The sequence below is a fragment of the Dendrobates tinctorius genome, unplaced genomic scaffold, assembly GCF_039654945.1.
Source record: "Dendrobates tinctorius isolate UK_male_01 unplaced genomic scaffold, ASM3965494v1 ptg000084l, whole genome shotgun sequence".
Classification (NCBI taxonomy): Eukaryota; Metazoa; Chordata; class Amphibia; order Anura; family Dendrobatidae; genus Dendrobates; species Dendrobates tinctorius.
In genome coordinates, this window is record NW_027361752.1 from 47,273,718 (window position 1) to 47,292,639 (window position 18,922).

Sequence of the window (18,922 nt, forward strand, 5' to 3'; positions counted from 1 at the left end):
CCAGCGGGAGACCAGCGACCAAAGAAAAGTCCAGGGCTTTCCTACAGCGATCAGCGATACCGGCAGGGAGGCCGGTCGCTGTCACACACAGCGATCTCGCTGGTGAGATCGCTGGTGTCACAAAACTTGTGTGACGGGGCCCTAACTGCGCGTGATTCTAAAGAAACCTCTTGTCTCGAGAAAAGCAAGTCCTCATATGTCTGAGGACCAAAATGAAAAAAGTTATGGCTCTTGGAAGAAGGGAAGGGGAAAAACAAAAATGGAAAATAGCCCCATCAGGAAAGGGCTAAACATTTAACTAATTATTAACATTTTTATCACAGTTCAGCTAATAATGGAGGAAGGTCCTGTCTGCTCCTCACAAGGATTTTAGCATGTAATGCCAGGCAGAGGCTGGAATCCCTGCTGTCTCCATCTGTGCAATGTACTGTAGCTGACAGAGAAACTTGCACCCCACCCCCGACACAAGCCTGAGCCCTCCTCCCCCAACATTTAAAGTACAGATAAGAGGGTCATATAGGCAAATAGTTGGACCTTGTGCTTCCCAGCTTTTTTGCTTTCATGTGATGTGATCCTCTGTGGTTAACATCTAGCGTTTCGCCAATTTTGGAGGGAGGGGGGTCTGTCCTAGTGCAAATGATTGCGTAGCAGTCAACTGCAAAATATGAACGTTGGCGCTGTGCAAGAAATAGACCTGATGTCAAGGACACCGAAATAATTCAAGGTGCCCCGAGAGCTCCCTTGGAGCTGTCCAAAGTCTACAAACCCATCCAACACAAATTCTGCATGTCTATTATTTTTTTTAAGCACATTGCAGCATTTTATTTTCTTGTCTTTTTGTATTGAACATGTTGCAGCATTTTTATTATATTTATAAAAAGTAATATATTTATAATTTTATTTCGTTTTATGTCTGGTGTATGTCAGTATTTTTTATTTTTTTTTCCTTTTATATATTTTTGTATTTTATTTTTTTTTTTAATTTCCCCCCCCCCCCCTCAGGCGTATTGCAGTATTTTGTATCTGAAGCCGCGGATGCAGATCGTTCTTCGGGGCCAAAAAGTTCAAACACAACTTGTTTCCAAAAACCTGGCTCATATAGAAAAAGATGTCTACAGACCCAAGTCTTTATCCGTATCCTTACACTTGTGGAGCGGAGGAGCAGTTTCATAAACCTGCTGCTTGTACACCATCACACAGGAATAACTAACCCAATGTTTTAGAAAAAGGTGTAAATTTTTGGCTGAAAAATGAGTATAGTCAAAACAGTAATAATACATATCCCAAATTGCATTAATTCTCACCCCGGGGTACCCCTCTTTCCCGCATTCCCAGGAGGGGAATTTTCCCTGTAACTCTTAAATAAGCAGAGAGAAGCTTTTGCAGGACACCTGCTCCCTTCCTTCGGTTCTTGAGATATGGGCCTTTTTATTAATTGCGTTTTTTTTTTCTTCCCTATAGTCCTTATCGCAGGGGTGTGGCTGACGTTTTTCTTGGGGCGTGTCTTTAGGCTGCTCTGCATAATTAACCTGTGAGCTCCGCCCCCTTAGAAAATACCATAAAACCAACAATTAAAAAGCCTATATCTCTGCAACCATATGGTGGATTTGAGAAAAAATGGAAAACTCAGGGGGGCAGCGGGAATATAAGCAAAAATGGAACGTTTTTGACCTGGTGACAGGTTCTCCTCGAAGTAGAATTTTCCTTAATTTTCTCAGCATAAACCTGTGAAAATCACCTTTGGTTATAATTGTCGGAACAAGGAGCACTACGGCATGATGATGTACCACAAGAACCGGCTGATTAAGGCCTACGTGAGAGTCGGCTGTCAGCTGAAGGTAAACTTTGCATGTGATGGGTGTATGGGTCGTACTGTAGGAGGGAATGATTCTGTCTGATCTGTGTTCACTTTCTTCTAGGCTAATAATATGGGTGTTGGCGTGGTTGGCGTCATCGAATGTAACTATCTGAAGCCCACACACAACAAACAGGACTTTGACTATACAAATGACTATAGGTAAGTATCAGTGATTGGGTAAGGCGTAATCTCGTCTGTTATACTATGGAACCACTTTTAACCCCTTCTCACTGCAGCCCAAAATTTTTTTTTGCACTTAACTTTTTTTTCTTTTGTATAGAGACACATTACCAGTTATCATTCCTATTGCCGTATAAAAGGTGTGCATAACACTTTTTGGTCCATGGGCCGCAACGCCATATTGAACCAATCCCAAAAGCCTCAAAAAAATTTAAAAGGGGAAATGTTACATGAATAAAGCACCAGAACCACCATCAGTACATTAACACATCACCAGAAACAAGTTTTGAGAAGTTGAGGAGGATTTGGAGAGATTCTGCTCCAAAAAATTAAGTGTGAAGATATGCTATCTTAGAGGATTTTGGAGCAGAATCTTTCAAAATCCTCATCGTGATCTCAATATCCTTAAGTTTTGAGGGTTTTAAAGTGTTAGCATGGCTATGAAGCACATTTTGTGTACAAGATCAGAGCCACCGCTGGTGCACTGGTGGAGCGCCAGAACCGCTGTCGGGGCACTGGTGGAGCGCCAGAACCGCTGTCGGGGCACTGGTGGAGCGCCAGAACCGCTGTCGGGGCACTGGTGGAGCGCCAGAACCGCTGTCGGGGCACTGGTGGAGCGCCAGAACCGCTGTCGGGGCACGAATAAATTGCCAAGCTTAGTACAGCGATCAATTAATAATACATTTTTATTTCTATAGCGCTGACATATTCTGTAGCACTTTACATTTCAGAGAGGAGCATCTCTTATGTTGGATGGTGGGACTGACTGGATCTGTGCAATTTAACAATGTGAAAAGAGTGTGAGTGCTATACATAGGAGAGGAAAGGAGTGAGGGGCCAATATGGATGGAGTGTAGAGAGTTAATGCCAGGGCGGTGGATGTGGGTGAATGCGGCATCCAGGATATAAATTATGCATATGGTATATATTTGTTGTAATCCAAATGTACAAGGGAGAAATGTATATAAATGTCTTACCTGTCTCCTGCCCTGTCTAACTGCCATGTTATAACTGCCTCATACTTTGATCAAATGTACTTCGATTAAATGTGCATAATAGCTTCCCCAAGCTAGGTCTGAATATATAGCAGGCTAGTTCTCAGATCTTGTTGTTTTTTTTTTTTTTTTATTTTTTTTTTCTTTTCCTCGTTACCAATCTATCAAACTAAAACTGAGACAGCAGGACCCAATAAATGTTGTGGTCAAATAAACAAATGTCCAGCACTACATGGATCATAAAGCACTTTGAAAAGTTACTTGACCTCACAATATAAGTGGACAAGCAGAGTAAGTTGAAATAACAATATACCAGATATATACTTGCTAAGATGAAACACACACATAGCATTCAGGATTAACTGCTTGCTGACATTGAATGGAGTGGAGACACACAGGTGTTGATTCAGAGCAGAGATTGAAAAAGCTGGTTACCAGATATATATTTGCTGAGATGAAACACATATCTAGCCTTCATGGCTCCATGTACAATTGTATCATATTGAACCTACAACTTCCAACATTGTTAACGAGATACTGAGAGTTGTTGTTAACAGTCATCATCAGACTGTGGCCCCTACAGGAATCACAGCGCTGATGAGATGCAGGCAGGATCACAAGGACATTTACACCCTCCACCCCCACACTGGGCTTTGTTTACTTTCACACATAGGTGGGGCATTGATTTGTCTGGCATTGTTTACTATTCACACCTATCAGTAATTTAATTAAACTGTACTAATTCTAACATCCTTTCTCCAGGGAGGCCACAAAAACATTTTGTTTTAAACTTGAGAAAATCACAAAAATAAATGTTTCACATCCTGCTGTACCTGCTTTTTCACCAAAAATGCTGGAAAAACTGATGGCAAAGTTTTTTCCTGCATGTTTGTTGCTTTTTGCACTTACTCATTGCTTTCTATGGGTGAAAAAAAAAAAAAAGCTGCAAAAACGCTGAAAGAAGTGACCTGCTGCAGTTTTCCAGTTTGGGTCAGAGAAAAAAGGGTGTGCATAAAATTTCATAGCTTTTGCTGGTACTGTAAAAAACAGCTTAACACTTGCATTAAAAAATAACACAGTAAAAATACAATGTGTGAATATAGCCTAAAAGTGGAAAGTTCTGAAATGACTTTTCTTTTTTTTTTTTTTTTTTTTTTTTTTTTTTTGTTTTAAAAATTTAACATTTGCCTTAACACGTTATACACATTTTCCATCCTGTTCCAGACTAACGCTGACGGCTATAGGAGAGAAGCTGAACGATTACTGGAATGAGATGAAGCTGCAGAAAAACTCACTGTCCAGCGTCCCGGTAGAAGATGAACAGTAAGTGAGAACGTTCAGCACAGGCATTACTATCTGTTCTATAAAAATTGCACTATAGAAGTCACATAATAAATCTTTAATAATCACATACACAATTAAAAGCAAATAAAGACTGAATTCACAGATACAAAAGGAAAAAGCCCTAATGTAAATAATGACAATAAAGCAGACCGATGAAAATGCCTGATCGGTGGGGGTGCGACACTCGGCACCGCTGACAATTAGCTGTTCACGATGTTGGTGGCGGCAAGAACTACTCAGGGTACTGTCACACTTAGCGATGCACCAGCGATCCCGACAACGACATTGATCACTGGTGCATTGCTAAGTGGTCGCTAGTGAGCTGCCACACAGGCAGGTCTCACCAGCGACTTAGCAGCGGTCGGGGGTCGCTGCTTACCTGTCAGATGCAGCGATCCTAACATCCTCCCGCACGCGTCGTTCGTCGGCGCCACAGGAAGCCCAGCAGGAAGCTGACGACGAGAAACGTCCCAGGCCGTTCTCGCGCGATCAGTGATAACCAGTGGGGGAGCCGGTCGGGGGTAAGTATCCGACATAGCGATATCGCTAGCAATATCGCTAAAACGTCACAAAACCAGTGACGTTATAGCGATATTGCGATATCGCTTAGTGTGACAGGCCCTTTAAGAAGCTGCACAGCTCCATCTACAGAAAAGTGTCCACAGCTGGGCACTGCACATCTGCCCTCTATTCAATTGAGACGGGTGGTTGTGCAGTGCACGGCTGTGCAGCTCCATAACTGAGTAGTTCCTGCCGCTGCCAGTATCGGGAACTGCTGATCGGCAGAGGTTCTGAATGTCGCACCCCCACTGATCAGACATTGATGACCCATCCTAAGGATAGGCCACAAATGATAAAGTCCAAGCCCATCTCCAAAGCCTGACGGTAGCACAACAGTCTGGCGGACTGGGTATAGAGAATCAAGGCACGGATCGGGGATCGTTGCGTAACAAATTAATTTAGTATGGCTAAATGTGAAAACCAATCCAAAAAAATATACTTAATAGAATGTAAAAGAGGGGGAGAAAAAAAACTAATGCGCGCGCGCTCTCTCACACATCCACTGTCATATCCCCAAGTGGAGGAATAGGAATAAATGCGCCCAAGGCAGAGCGACAGATAATACAAAAAACAGACAAATGGTAAGAGTGTATAGAATAGTGGGGAAAAGGGGAAAAAAATATAAATTAGTTTTGGATTCAGATGGCACAAAATAGTGAGACACAGAAAAACAATAGTAATAAAAGTAACAGCTATAATACGAGTGATAAAAATAAATATAATGTAGTGATAAGTGTAATAAAGTATTAATGATGGTAATAATAATAAATATAGTAGAGATAGTAACATTAGGTGTATGCTTATTGCAGGGCTATCCTATACAATCAGGGCTGTGGAGTCCCCATTTTGTCGGAGTCTATATAAAACGGATTGACTCCGACTCCTAAAATATTTAATACATTGAGTACAGTAGTTCAGTGCAGGATGTGCTGTTATTTTTTTCTTTTTTCACAATTTGGGAAAGTTATGAAATGTCCTATAAATGTCTGTTCTATTCCTGATCTAAGGATCTCAGCTTTTTGTGCTGCACTTTTATGTACATGCTCAGTAGTGACCAGGGCTTTGGAGTCTGTAGTTTGGCTGACTGACAGTTTTGCCACACAAAACTGGGAAAATGTATTGACTCGTGTATAAGCCTAGGGTAGAAAATGCAGCAGCTACTGGTAAGTTAAAAAAAAAAATTATGGATACCAATAAAAGTAAAATCAATTGAGTCATCAGTAGACTAAATGTTTTTGAATATCCATATTGAATCAGGAGCCCCATATAATGCTTCATACAGTTCATGAAGGGCCCATAAGATGCTCCATACAAAATATGCCCCATATAATGCTGCACTATGGTTAATAATGCCCCCATAAGATGCTCCATAGAATAATATGCCCCATATGCTGCTCCATAAAGGTTATGGCCCCATAAGATGCTCCATATAATAACATGCCCCATAAGATGCTCCATCAAGTTATGGCCCCGTAAGATGCTCCATAGAATATGCCCCAAATGCTGCTGCGAATAAAAAAAAAAAAAAGTGACATACTCGCCTCATCGCTGGGGGCCAGGTGCCGGTGTCCTGAGCAGGCGGGGACATCGGCGCGCTAAAGGGGCCAGGTGCCAGTGTCGCCGCTGGTTCAGGGCCCCGGCACCTGCGATATTCACCTGTCTCCGTTCCGCTGCGTGCCACTCTGGCTTCCGGCTCTCTGCAGTGACTGTTCAGGTAGAGGGCGTGCACTAACTACGTCATTGCGGCCTCTGACCTGAACGTCACAGCCAGAGGACGCGGGGGACAGGTGAATATAGCATGGCTCCCCCCGTCCTCCCTGTCATACTCGCCCCCTCCTGGCACGTCTCTGCATCTGCCATGGTCTCCGACGCCGCAGCTCCTTACAGTGTTCAGCCATCACGTGGTACAGCTCATTAAAGTCATGAATATGCGCATTTTCATGACTTTAATGAGCGGTACCACGTGACCGCTGAACACAGAAAGAGCTGCGGTGCCGGAGACCATGGGAGAAGCAGGGGCTGCAGAGACTGTGCCAAGAGGGGGTGAGTATGATTTGAGACCCGCGCTCCCCCTCCCCCGCCGACCACTTGGTATATGACTCGAGTATAAGCCGAGAGGGGCACTTTCAGCCTTAAAAAATGGGTTGAAAATCTCGGCTTATACTCGAGTATATACGGTATGTGAAAAAGCAGCTAAAGAAATCAGTATATAAAACTGGTAAGTGTGTGTGTGTATACAAGAGCAAAACCCATTCATTCTAATAAAGGTAAATAGGATAAAATGCTGTAGATATGTGTGCATGTGCATATCTCTTCATGGGACAACACTGAAGATCTGACACTGTGATACAATGTACAGTCGTCGGTGTGCAGCTTGTATAACGGTGTAAATTTGGTGCCGTCTAAGTAACTCACAAGTGGCCATTAACGCCTAAACAGCTGGCAACAAAAGGGAGTACACCCCTAAGTAAAAATGGCCAAATTGTGCCCAAAGCGTGAATATTTTGTGTGGCCACCTTAACTCTCTTGGGCATGGAGGTCAATAGAGCTTTACCGGTGGCCCCCGGAATCCTCTTCCACTCCTCATGACGATATCACGGAGCTGGTGGATGTTGGAGACCTTATGCTCCTCCATCTTCCGTTTGAGGATGCCCCACAGATGCTCAGTATGGTTTAGGTCTGGAGACATGCTTGGTCAGTCCAGCACCTTTACCCTAAGTATCTTTACAAGGCAGTGGTTGGAGTTGTTTGGTGTCGTTATGTTGGAATACCGCCCTGCAGCCCAGTTTCTAAAGGGAAGGGATCATCCTCTGCTTCAGTATGTCACAGAACATGTTGTCATTCATGGTTTCCTCAATGAACTGTAGCCCCCCCACACACACACAGCCTGCAGCACTAATGCAGCCCTAAACCATGACACTCCCACCACCATGCTTGACTGTAGGCAAGATATACTTGTCTTTGTACCCCTCACCTTATTGCTGCTGCCACACATCTGACAACATCTGGACCAAGGAAGTTTATCTTGGTCTCATCAGACCACATGACATGGTTCCAGTAATCCATGTCCTTAGTCTGATTGTCTTCAGCAAACTGTTTGTGGCTTTTCTTGTGCATCATCTTTAGAAGAGGCTTCCTTCTGGGACGACAGCCACGAAGACCAATTTCATGCAATGTCCGGTGTATAGTCTGAACACTGACAGGCAGACTTCCTCAGTCCTGTAACCTCTTTGTATGGTCTGAGCGCTGACAGACGGACCCCCACCTGTGTAACCTCTGTAGCAGTGCTGGCAGCACTCGTACATCTATTGTGAGAAGACAACCTCTGGATAGGACACCTGCACTCAACTTCTGTGGTCGACCATGGCAAGGCCAGTTCTGAGTGGACCCTGTCTTGTTACACCGCTGTCTGGTCTTGGTCACTGGGCTGCAGCTCAGTGTCAGGTTGTTGGCTATCTTCTTATATCCTCGGCCATCTTTATGTAGAGCAACAATTCTTGTTCTTCCCCATCCCCAGAGAGTTCTTCACCAGGAGGTGCCATGTTGACCTTCCAGTGACCAGTATGAGAGATGTGAATGGGGTGGTAGGTGTGTAATATCTGGTGTTATCATCGCTCTCACACTTTGAGACCTTGTAACACTAATGAGTCACATGACATAGGAGAGGGAAAATGGCTAGCTAGGCATAATTTGGCCATTTTCTATTCGGGGGGGGGGGGGGGGTACTCACTCTTGTTGCCAGCCGTTTAGACATTAATGGCTGTGAGTTACTTAGAGGGCAACAGACTTGCATTGCTATACAAGCTGCACACTGACTGCTGTACAATGTATCAGTGTCAGATCTCCAGTGTTTTCCCTTGAAAATATAAAATATTTACAAAAATGTGAAGGGTGTACTCACTTTTGCAATTTACTGTATATATAATCTCATATCTATCAAGGCACAGGCCATAAGACAAGGCATGCTTGAAGGGATGTATAAAAATATTCCTTCATAATGAGAACGGATAGAAAAGATATCAAGTCAAAACTCAACAGGGTATACGATGATGAAACAACAAAACGGAAGAGTTTTTGTTAGAATCTCGCCAACAGCGTTGTGTAAATAGAATTAGTTCATCAATGGGAATAGATACAAGTCACAAAGACCTAGGAAATCTGGATAAGTGCTTTTGGTGCAAATGCCACGGCTAAATTCCAAAGAGGTAAGCATGGATGAAGATGTCAAAGGGGAGGCAAAGACCAGGTTGGAGTCACTATGGTAGACAGGATTGTAAAAACAGACGCCTAATGGGAAGGGAAAAAACCCCTAAAATACACTCTGAGAGACAAAATTACCTATAGAAATGGGGCAAAACTAGTAAGTTCTTTTTAGTTTTTTTTTTTTGGTTGGACGGAGTCGACTTTAAGGATCCATTGGCCTTCAGCTGTGCCAAGTTCTTTCTCCAATTTCCCCCCACGCTAGTCTTTACAGACACGATCAATGCCCATAACCTTTAAGAGGCTGACATCACAGCCACTGGCCATTCTAAAATGTTTGAGTTGTGAAAGATCAGCAACTTTTTGGTATCACAGACATGTTCTCTGACGCGTATCTTCAGTTGTCTTGAGGTGAGACCAACATAAATTTGCATGGGCGTGTTACATAGTGCACAATCCCTATGATATTGCACGTAATGTGATTGCATGAACAAAAATGTTTTTCGTGCCGTCACTGGACAAAAAGTTCAGGCATCCAACACAACGTTGACATGGGAAGATTTGGGACCCTTAGATCCAAAGGCATTTTCCAATTTGGGGTTTTCATAGAAGTTCCTCAAATTGATGCCCTTCTGCATGGTATAGCTGGTTTCTCCAAGGTGTATTTTGGAGAGAGTCTATTTTGAGCAATCGTCAGTACTTTTGGAGGGCACCCTTCATTTAGTACCATCTGTCGTGAAACCTGGAGATGAATCTTACCTGTTGATTGGAGGCTGGTTTGGTCATTGGTCCAAGAAGATCATCTGTCTTAGGCCGGGTTCACACTTACAAGTGTGATGCGAGTCTCTCGCATCAATACCCGCCACTGCCGCCGGCACTCAGGACTGGAGTGTGCGGCTGCATGTATTTCTATGCAGCCGCACACTCCGGTCCGAACCGCTGGCGGCAGTACCGGGTATTGATGCAAGAGACTCGCATCACATTCGGAAGTGTGAACCCGGCCTAAGAACGTGACTCTCTCTGGAATCCTTGCTTGATACTTTTTCTGGAGTAGCCTCTTTCCTCAGATCTGGTCGCCAGCGCCCTCGCCTGTTTAAAAAAAAAAAAAGTTTTCAGATGAACAGATCTTACATGTTCAAAGAAACTGATCCCGTTAATTAGAGATCGAGAATGGTCCCTCATCTGCTGCACAAGGCAGTGGAGAATGAGGTTCTTACTAAATACTGTGTTTACAGAGTCGTACATAAAACTGTATTCAGTGTGCTCCCTCTTGTGGTGGCTGCAGGTAGAGGGGATGTTGTAATTTATAACTTAAGGGAACCTGTCCGCAGAGTTTCACCCTCCAAACTACCATAGCTCTTTCAAAGACAGGAGGTGGCAGTGCTGGGCAGGGAATAGAGCCGGAGTGACAGAGGCTTCAGATCTACCATAGCTCTTCAGTCTCATTTGCACAAAAATCCAAACGCTGACTTCTCAGTAATGGAGGCACGGACTGGCCATGTAAAGGTGTTGCTTGACCTGTCTTTGAAAGAGCTGCATGCACATATAAAATAGTGGGTGTGCAGTCCTGCTGACAGATCCATTTTTCCAAACAAATTTGATTAAAAAAAAAAAGTGGCAAAAAAACAGAGTGTGAGAAGCCTCTCAAGTCTTAGACTAACGAGGAGGTATTGACACACAGTCTGCATCGAATATTTAAGGGATAAATTATTCAAGATGAGGTCATTTTGAAATTATGATTAAGAAAAGTTACCCACGTCGGGTGAAGATTGCAACTTCAGCCAAAACTTTCCAAAGGCATCTGGTTTTTGCAAGATAATGTCGCTCACAAGACTCGCGTTGCCCTGTGAGAATGACATTAGCTTTGAAATTGATGCTGTGGACTCGTGATTTGCAGAACAGGGTTGTTTTTTTTTGTTTTTGTTTTTTTTCCCTAAATGAATGAATTTTTGATCAATGCATTACGTGTATAACAGTTGAAAGGTGATGATATTGATTAAGCGCAAAAACATGTGGCTCTTTTTCTAGCTTAGGCCAGCTATAGATCAATACCTCTTCACATCTTCTCTCTGTGTCCTCAGCAGCCTGCTCATAGACAGCACATTAACCACTCAGTTTTCCATATGGGAATAAAGACATCAGAAAAGACTTTTCAGGAAAAACACCACCACCGTTTTCCTGAATAGTCTTCTGCTTCAAAAATGATGCGGATACGCCGGCGTTTTAAAAGACTTTGTGTGCACTTATATACCCTTGTCTTATGTCTTCTGAGCTCCTTTCAGATGCTTTATGACCTCCAAAGTTCAGTTCAACTTTCATGTAGTCCTAAGTCAGCTGAGAGGAGCTGTATTCCATCTCCAAGATCCAATCCCAATATTTTGTAGCTGTAATATTAGCATAAACTTGCAATAAGAAATTTAGTATAGTTCTCCTGATTCGCTATATCACTTACCTCATGTTCAGTTCATTGCAGTTGCTTAGGTTTCCATGGTTACGACCACTAATATAGTGACAGTTAGTTGCTAGATGTCGTAACCATGGATTCCTAAGCAACTGCAGTGCCCTGCACATGGGTAAGTGATATAGCGAATCAGAAGAACTGTTATTATTATTCCTACTACATATTGTTGTAGGCTCTTGTGAATACCCCTTTTTAACTTGACTAAGACTGGATAATCCAAAAAAGATTGTACTAATATTTTCATTGTTTTGTCACACCCAAATGTCCCAAAAATTTCTAGACTTTTTTTTTTTTCTATTCTGATGTAGAAAACGACCCGATCAGACTTGGGCCCAGTGCGATGCTTGCCTAAAATGGAGAAAACTTCCTGACGCCATGGGGAAACTTCCACAAAAGTGGTTCTGTTATCTGAACCCCGACCCACAGTTCAGGTACCCGCTCTGATCCATATGTCACAGCGTATTCCATTGTATCACCTGTCTAAATTACTGATGATTTACCCAAAACAGAGACTGTAATGTTCCCGAGGAACCGGAGGATGATGATGAGATTACTCACTCCACGTATGAGAAGACGCACAAGAAGAGGCAAGTGATCATACACATACGCTAGCACATTCTGAAGTTCCTTCCAGGCATGTGCCTGATTACATGACGTGAAAAGACCTTCAGCTAACTGGGACATGCAGCTTTAGTGATAGTAGCTCTCCTGCTCGGCATCGATCAGACTGATCTGATGATTGATTGCAGTTATTTATTCCAAAGAATGTGCAACCAAATATTAGGCTGAAGGTGCCAGCAATTTTGTCCATCCCATTCTGGGGGCTTTGTGTGATATGTGCAATTTACCTTTTTTGTGTGTTGTTCCAATAAACAAGGGAAATCAACATGACCCCGTATTTACCGTATATACTCGTGTATAAGCCGAGATCTTCAGCCCATTTTTTTGGGCTGAAAGTCGTCCCCCCGCCAGCTTATACACGGGGAGCGGGGGTGTCAGATCATACTTACCTATCCTGCCGCGGTCTCTGCAGCCTCGCTCCCTTCTCCACCGTCTCCCTTCCTGTCTTCAGCAGTCACGTGGTGCCGCTCATTGCCATTCATGAATATGGAGCATCATATGGGGGCATATTCTATGGAGCATCATATGGGGGCATATTCTATGGAGCATCATATGGGGGCATATTCTATGGAGCACCATATGGGGGCATATTCTATGGAGCAGCATATGGGGGCATATTCTGTGGAGCAGCATATGGGGGCATATTCTGTGGAGCATCATATGGGGGCATATTCTGTGGAGCATCATATGGGGGCATATTCTGTGGAGCATCATATGGGGGCATATTCTGTGGAGCATCATATGGGGGCATATTCTGTGGAGCAGCATATGGGGGGCATATTCTGTGGAGCAGCATATGGGGGGCATATTCTGTGGAGCAGCATATGGGGGGCATATTCTGTGGAGCATCATATGGGGGCATATTCTGTGGAGCATCATATGGGGGCATATTCTGTGGAGCATCATATGGGGGGCATATTCTGTGGAGCAGCATATGGGGGGCATATTCTGTGGAGCAGCATATGGGGGGCATATTCTGTGGAGCAGCATATGGGGGGCATATTCTGTGGAGCAGCATATGGGGGGCATATTCTGTGGAGCAGCATATGGGGGGCATATTCTGTGGAGCAGCATATGGGGGGCATATTCTGTGGAGCAGCATATGGGGGGCATATTCTGTGGAGCAGCATATGGGGGGCATATTCTGTGGAGCAGCATATGGGGGGCATATTCTGTGGAGCAGCATATGGGGGGCATATTCTGTGGAGCAGCATATGGGGGGCATATTCTGTGGAGCAGCATATGGGGGGCATATTCTGTGGAGCAGCATATGGGGGGCATATTCTGTGGAGCAGCATATGGGGGGCATATTCTGTGGAGCAGCATATGGGGGGCATATTCTGTGGAGCAGCATATGGGGGGCATATTCTGTGGAGCAGCATATGGGGGGCATATTCTGTGGAGCAGCATATGGGGGGCATATTCTGTGGAGCAGCATATGGGGGGCATATTCTGTGGAGCAGCATATGGGGGGCATATTCTGTGGAGCAGCATATGGGGGGCATATTCTGTGGAGCAGCATATGGGGGGCATATTCTGTGGAGCAGCATATGGGGGGCATAGTCTATGGATTCCACCCTCGGTTTATACACGAGTCAATACGTTTTCCCAGTTTTTTGTGGCAAAATTAGGGGGGTCGGCTTATACACGGGTCGGCTTATGCAGGAGTATAATACGGTAAATGTTAGATTTTTTTTTTTTTAATTCAATTTTTTTTATATTTTGCAGGAAGTTTGAGCTGGCATCGCAGGTATTTATGGTGTTTTGATTATGATGATTTTAAAAGTTCAAGTGAAGTGCAAATGTTATTCATCAATAATACATCAATATAAAAATGTCTTTATATATTTTTTCTCTTCTTTTAATGCACTTTGTTTTTACCCAGGTCGCTAATAAGCCAACAATTCTGTTTAATCCTCCAAGTAAAGAAATGCAAAAAGCTCTAAACATCGTTCAGACCAATTATAGATCAGCAGCCACCACAAATCCTCCGTCTTTGGTGTCACCGGAAACCTCTCCACATCCTGGCAGACTTCCTGACCGGTAAGACAACCGCTTATAAAATGTAATCACTTATTAATACAGGCTAACCAGTGTTAGAGGCAGTCGAAAAGTTGGGTTTTCATAAAAAAAACAAACAAAAAAAACAACTTTCCTGTCATTCATCCATATCACTGCCCATGACCACTGCAGCCCAACAGTGGTCGTAGCAGGGACTATTGTCATCCAGTGACTAGCAATTGGTTGCTGCAGTCAAGCGCCATTCAAGACAGTAGACTTGGGCGACTGTTACACATGCTGGGCCGCAAAAAAACCTTCAGATCACCGTTTTTCCCAAATAGCAGGGGGAAAAAACGTCAATCCGCAAATACGGTGTACCGCAAAAACAAGCAATCGTTGTTTTTGCAGCACCATTGAAATGCATTGCGGCCATGTCCGTAAGCCGTGGAATATTTCGAGCAAGCTCAATGTTTTTTCATGGCCGCAAATACGGCCATACGGAGCACGGCCTTCCTACTAATTTTTTGCGGCCCCATAGGAATGCATTGGGGTCGCTAAAACGGCCAGCAAAAACACGGCAAGTGTAAAACCAGCCTAATCTAGAACATCCGCAGGGGTAATTCGAGCGGTGGTGCTAAGTAACGGCAGGCTATTGTTAAAGAGATTTTCCACTACTAGGACAACCTCCTTCTTGAACCAAATGATTGGCTCCAATAAAATAAAAAAAGCCTATATTTGCCTCCCGTGCCGGCGCTGTTCCAGCGGTTTCGGCACTCACATTTTTGGTCTCATGTGAGGTTATGACACATGAGCCCGGTGCCCAATCAGCGCTGGTGTCACTGGCCCTGCCTTCAGACAAATCAAGCGTCAAGAAGAAGTGAGAGCCGCAGCCCAGACTTCCTCTTGATTGATTTGTCCGAAGGCGGGAATAGTGACGCCTGATTGGGCATCGGGCTCATGTGTCATAACAATCTCACATGGGCCCCGGGAACACGAGTGCCGATACCCCTGTAACGGCGCCGACACGGGAGGTTAGTATAAGGTGATTGTTTTTTATTTTATCAGGGCCAAGCATGTGGTATGAGAAGGAGTTGTCCTAGTAGCGGACGACCTTTTTAAGTATATGAAAGCCCTTTAACACCGGCAACGTTTTGTTTTTGCGCTTTTTTTATCCTCCTCTTTTAAGAGACAATTTTTTATTTTTTTATTTAAGGCCAAATAGCCATATAAGGGTTATTTTATTTATTTTTTGTATAGTGTGTATATATGTATGTGCATGTGGTTTATGGTAAAGTTCTGAACTTTATTATGCGTGGCCCCCCTCGTCCTCCAGCCTGGTGTGCGTGGCCCCCCTCATCCCCATTCTGGTGTGCGTGGCCACCATCAGAAAAAATCTTTTAAAAAATCCCACACAGCGTCCTGTTCTGATGCCAGCAGCTGATTTCAGCTTGTATGCTGCACATGACAGTAAGGTCTTGCATTGCCTACAAGCCGAGGACAGCTGCCGGAATATTCACTGCTCCCCACACCTGGGACTATGGGCATGTGGAGCATTGAATATTCATTTCTCTTAGCAAGCACACATGATCGGCCGGCGGCTGCGGCTAACACTGTGCCTGCTATTAAAGAGAAATGAATATTCACAGCTCCATATGCCCATAGTTTTTCCCACCTCTTGGCGCCGGCTTCAGTGCATAGAGGTGGGAGCGACTATGGGCGTGTGGAGCTGTGAATATTCACTTTAATAGCGGGCACAGTGTCTTATAGTTTGAAAAATACGGTATATAATGTAATGTCTTCAATATTGAAATAGTTTGCAAAAAATGAGTCACCTGTGAAACCCAGACATAAATTAGGAGTACAAATATGGCAGTGATGCAGGGGCCTTCTGGAGACCTCCCAGCTGCTATAGTAAGCCAATGGCGCATACACAAAGGAACTAGTTATGTGTCAGAGATTGAAACGCAGCATCCCAATGGTTAAATAGCGATGATCAGAGCTAGTGCCGGTTGGTGCTCTTGGAGGCGGGTACCAGCCGCCACCAGCTATGTATTTGTGCACTTTGTTCCTGCACTTGATGTAGGAAGTACTATTGTGTTGTAGATTAGGAGGGGGATAATTTTTACTTTTATACTTCTGTTATTTGCTTCCTCTAAACCTGATTACTGATGTTACCTTTTAGGCGGAAACGTCTGCTTTCACAAGAAAATTCTCCGGAGCCGGCTAAAAAGCTTAACGTTACTGTAACTGAGACCATAGAGCTTCCTGATGGAGATGATGACGATGATAAGGAGATGGAGGTAGATGATGGAGATGTGATCATCATGGAGGAGGTCAGTACGCCCAAACCCAAGAGTGAAAAAACACCTGAAAACGGCGCAGGTCTTAGTCCTATCCCCATGGAAAGTTTGGAGGGTGTACCTGCGGGCATGACTGCAGCCACCACACAGACGGACAGACCAGAAATAACTGTAAAAAAGGAAGAAGATGACGGAAACTCTTATGGAAACTTCCAAGGGCGTCAGGAGATTCCCGGTGAGCCGGTCTACCAACGCTGCAATGGTGCCATGAGGCATAACCAGCAGAATCACAGCCCTGCGGTACAAGATGAGAAGGAATACTATAAGAAGCATTGTGAAGAGCTCAGCATTAAACTGAAAAACTTGGGAGAAACCATAGCTCAGCAAATGAAAAAAGAGACATCTCACCAGCAAACGCAGACTCTTCCCAGTACCAGGGACGTAAAGTATGAACAAGCCTTAAAAGAAATCAGCAGACTTAATATAATGTGTAAAAAACTGCAGGAGCTGAAATCCGAGTCCGGCTGTTCTCCCATCATTGAAGTGGACAGCACGAGTGAAGTCGACGATATGGCGTTACAACTGGATGACATTTTCCGGAAACTTGACACCTGCTCGGCAGAAAAAGATCAGTGCAAAGCAGAGGTGAGAAATCTTCTTCAATGTTCTATTAATATAAATTACTATACTTACATACAAGTTTTTCTTCAAGCCGTAGTGCAACTGGCTTGAAGAAAATTAAATAAAACATTTGTTTTTTTTTTTATTTTACATCCGTTAAGGAAATATTAGCAATTTAAGTATTTCTCTATCGCTTCATTGGGGGACACAGAGACCATGGGTGTATGCTGCTGACACTATGCAAATAAGAAAGTTAGCTCCTCCGCAGTATACACCTCACCGACAGGAAGTAAGATATCCAGTTTAGCTTAGTGTCAGTAGGAGGTGGACACGGGTCTTTCATTAGACCCATAGCTACCTCGATGTGCGTCGTTTCTTTTCAGGTTTTCCGGAGGGATACAGAGTGAACAGTCACATCTGTAGTCCCACAAAGAGACTGTGAGTACGGCGTGTACTGCCACCCCGTATCCTCACAGCTCTCCGCAGCAGGACCAGCAGCCTTCCAGGCGGACGCCAACACGAATACGTGTCAGCGATTCAGATGGTCCTTGTCTTCCGTCTCCCACCCACTCGCCTACCAGAGCCTGTCGGTTGGATGAGTCGCGGACATACTTCAATCCAAGACAAGCAAGGTACCTTTATTCAGCAGGTAACATATGGGTGCGGGACAGGGTAAGTATTGGGCCCCTTTCGCCTCAGATGGCACGGTCGCAGCTACAGCGTTTTCTTTGGAATGGGGCTGTGGTAGCGCTGCAGGCTTCCGTGGCCGTCCCACGCCTCCAGGCAGCCACTGCATTTGCCCTACAGCCCGCTACCTTCACCCCGGCCAGGATTCTCTCGGCAGCGTTCGTGCTGCGTCACCTCCGCGCCGCCCCGTGCTGACAGGCGGCTGCTGCTATTAATTTAGGCCCCGGCTTCGCTTTGGGCCCACTCCTGCGTCGCGGCCACGCCCCCCGCCGTCATTCTCAGGCGGGCTTCTCTCCCGCCCGTCCTAGGCCCGCCCACCACCTCTCCTTCTGCTCCTAGCGCCCTGACTTAAGCACAACGCAGCGCTCAGCCCACCTTTTTCCAGCAGGCGGTACCTTTCTCAGCGTGGCGGTTAGCTCCACCCTTCGTCTTCTCTGAAAGAGCGCGCTTCTCCCTCAGTCTCCTCTGGCGGCCGCCATTTTCTCTGACCTGTCAGCCGGACACTGTCAGCCGGACTCTGCACGCGACCCTGCAAATCCACAAGCTGCGCAGCATCGCTTGCTTGGGCTATCCACAGGACTACGGACCGTGAGTAGCTCTGCTTCTGCAGACTGACACCCTCCTCCCTGTCCCCCAACCTTACGGTACTCCTTCAGTGACTGTCCCTTCATTATGTCTTGCTCTGCCTCGACTGCAGCAATTCCATTCAACCCGCCGCCCAGGAGCCCCCTATGGCTACCCGTGAGAGTGAACCCCCCCCATTCCTGGCTGGGCTTCTTCTCTCACAATCGGTGGCGGATCTTACTAAGGTGTCTCAGTCCCTAGTTGCCGTTCTTGATAAGCTGCCCCTGGACACTTCTACAGTATCCAGCAGGGCACAAGAGGTTCCATCCGAGCCAGCGACCATGAGCCGCAAAGGCCCAGGCAGAATCTCCGGCCGGAATCCTCCCCTCGCCCCATCTCTCCTCATAGTACTTCCCACGAATCAAGCGAGGCGTACTCGGATGCGCCATCCGAAGAGATTTTAGAGCTGGATTCGGACCAGGACACGGACATGAAGGTTACGGTACAGAACCTCATTGCTGCGACTTAC

At 45.0% G+C, this 18,922-nt stretch overlaps 1 protein-coding gene across 1 annotated transcript in view; it reads left to right on the forward strand.

Annotated features, from left to right (window-relative positions):
- Positions 1–18,922, forward strand: part of MORC3 (MORC family CW-type zinc finger 3) — a 72,172-nt gene that overhangs the window by 39,089 nt on the left and 14,161 nt on the right. The window contains exons 7-15 of the mRNA XM_073584652.1: positions 1,003–1,134; positions 1,719–1,838; positions 1,920–2,017; positions 4,258–4,356; positions 11,908–12,030; positions 12,109–12,190; positions 13,953–13,970; positions 14,106–14,263; positions 16,404–17,166. Coding sequence (XP_073440753.1) covers positions 1,003–1,134; positions 1,719–1,838; positions 1,920–2,017; positions 4,258–4,356; positions 11,908–12,030; positions 12,109–12,190; positions 13,953–13,970; positions 14,106–14,263; positions 16,404–17,166 — 1,593 coding nt within the window. The remainder of the gene's footprint in view (positions 1–1,002; positions 1,135–1,718; positions 1,839–1,919; positions 2,018–4,257; positions 4,357–11,907; positions 12,031–12,108; positions 12,191–13,952; positions 13,971–14,105; positions 14,264–16,403; positions 17,167–18,922) is intronic.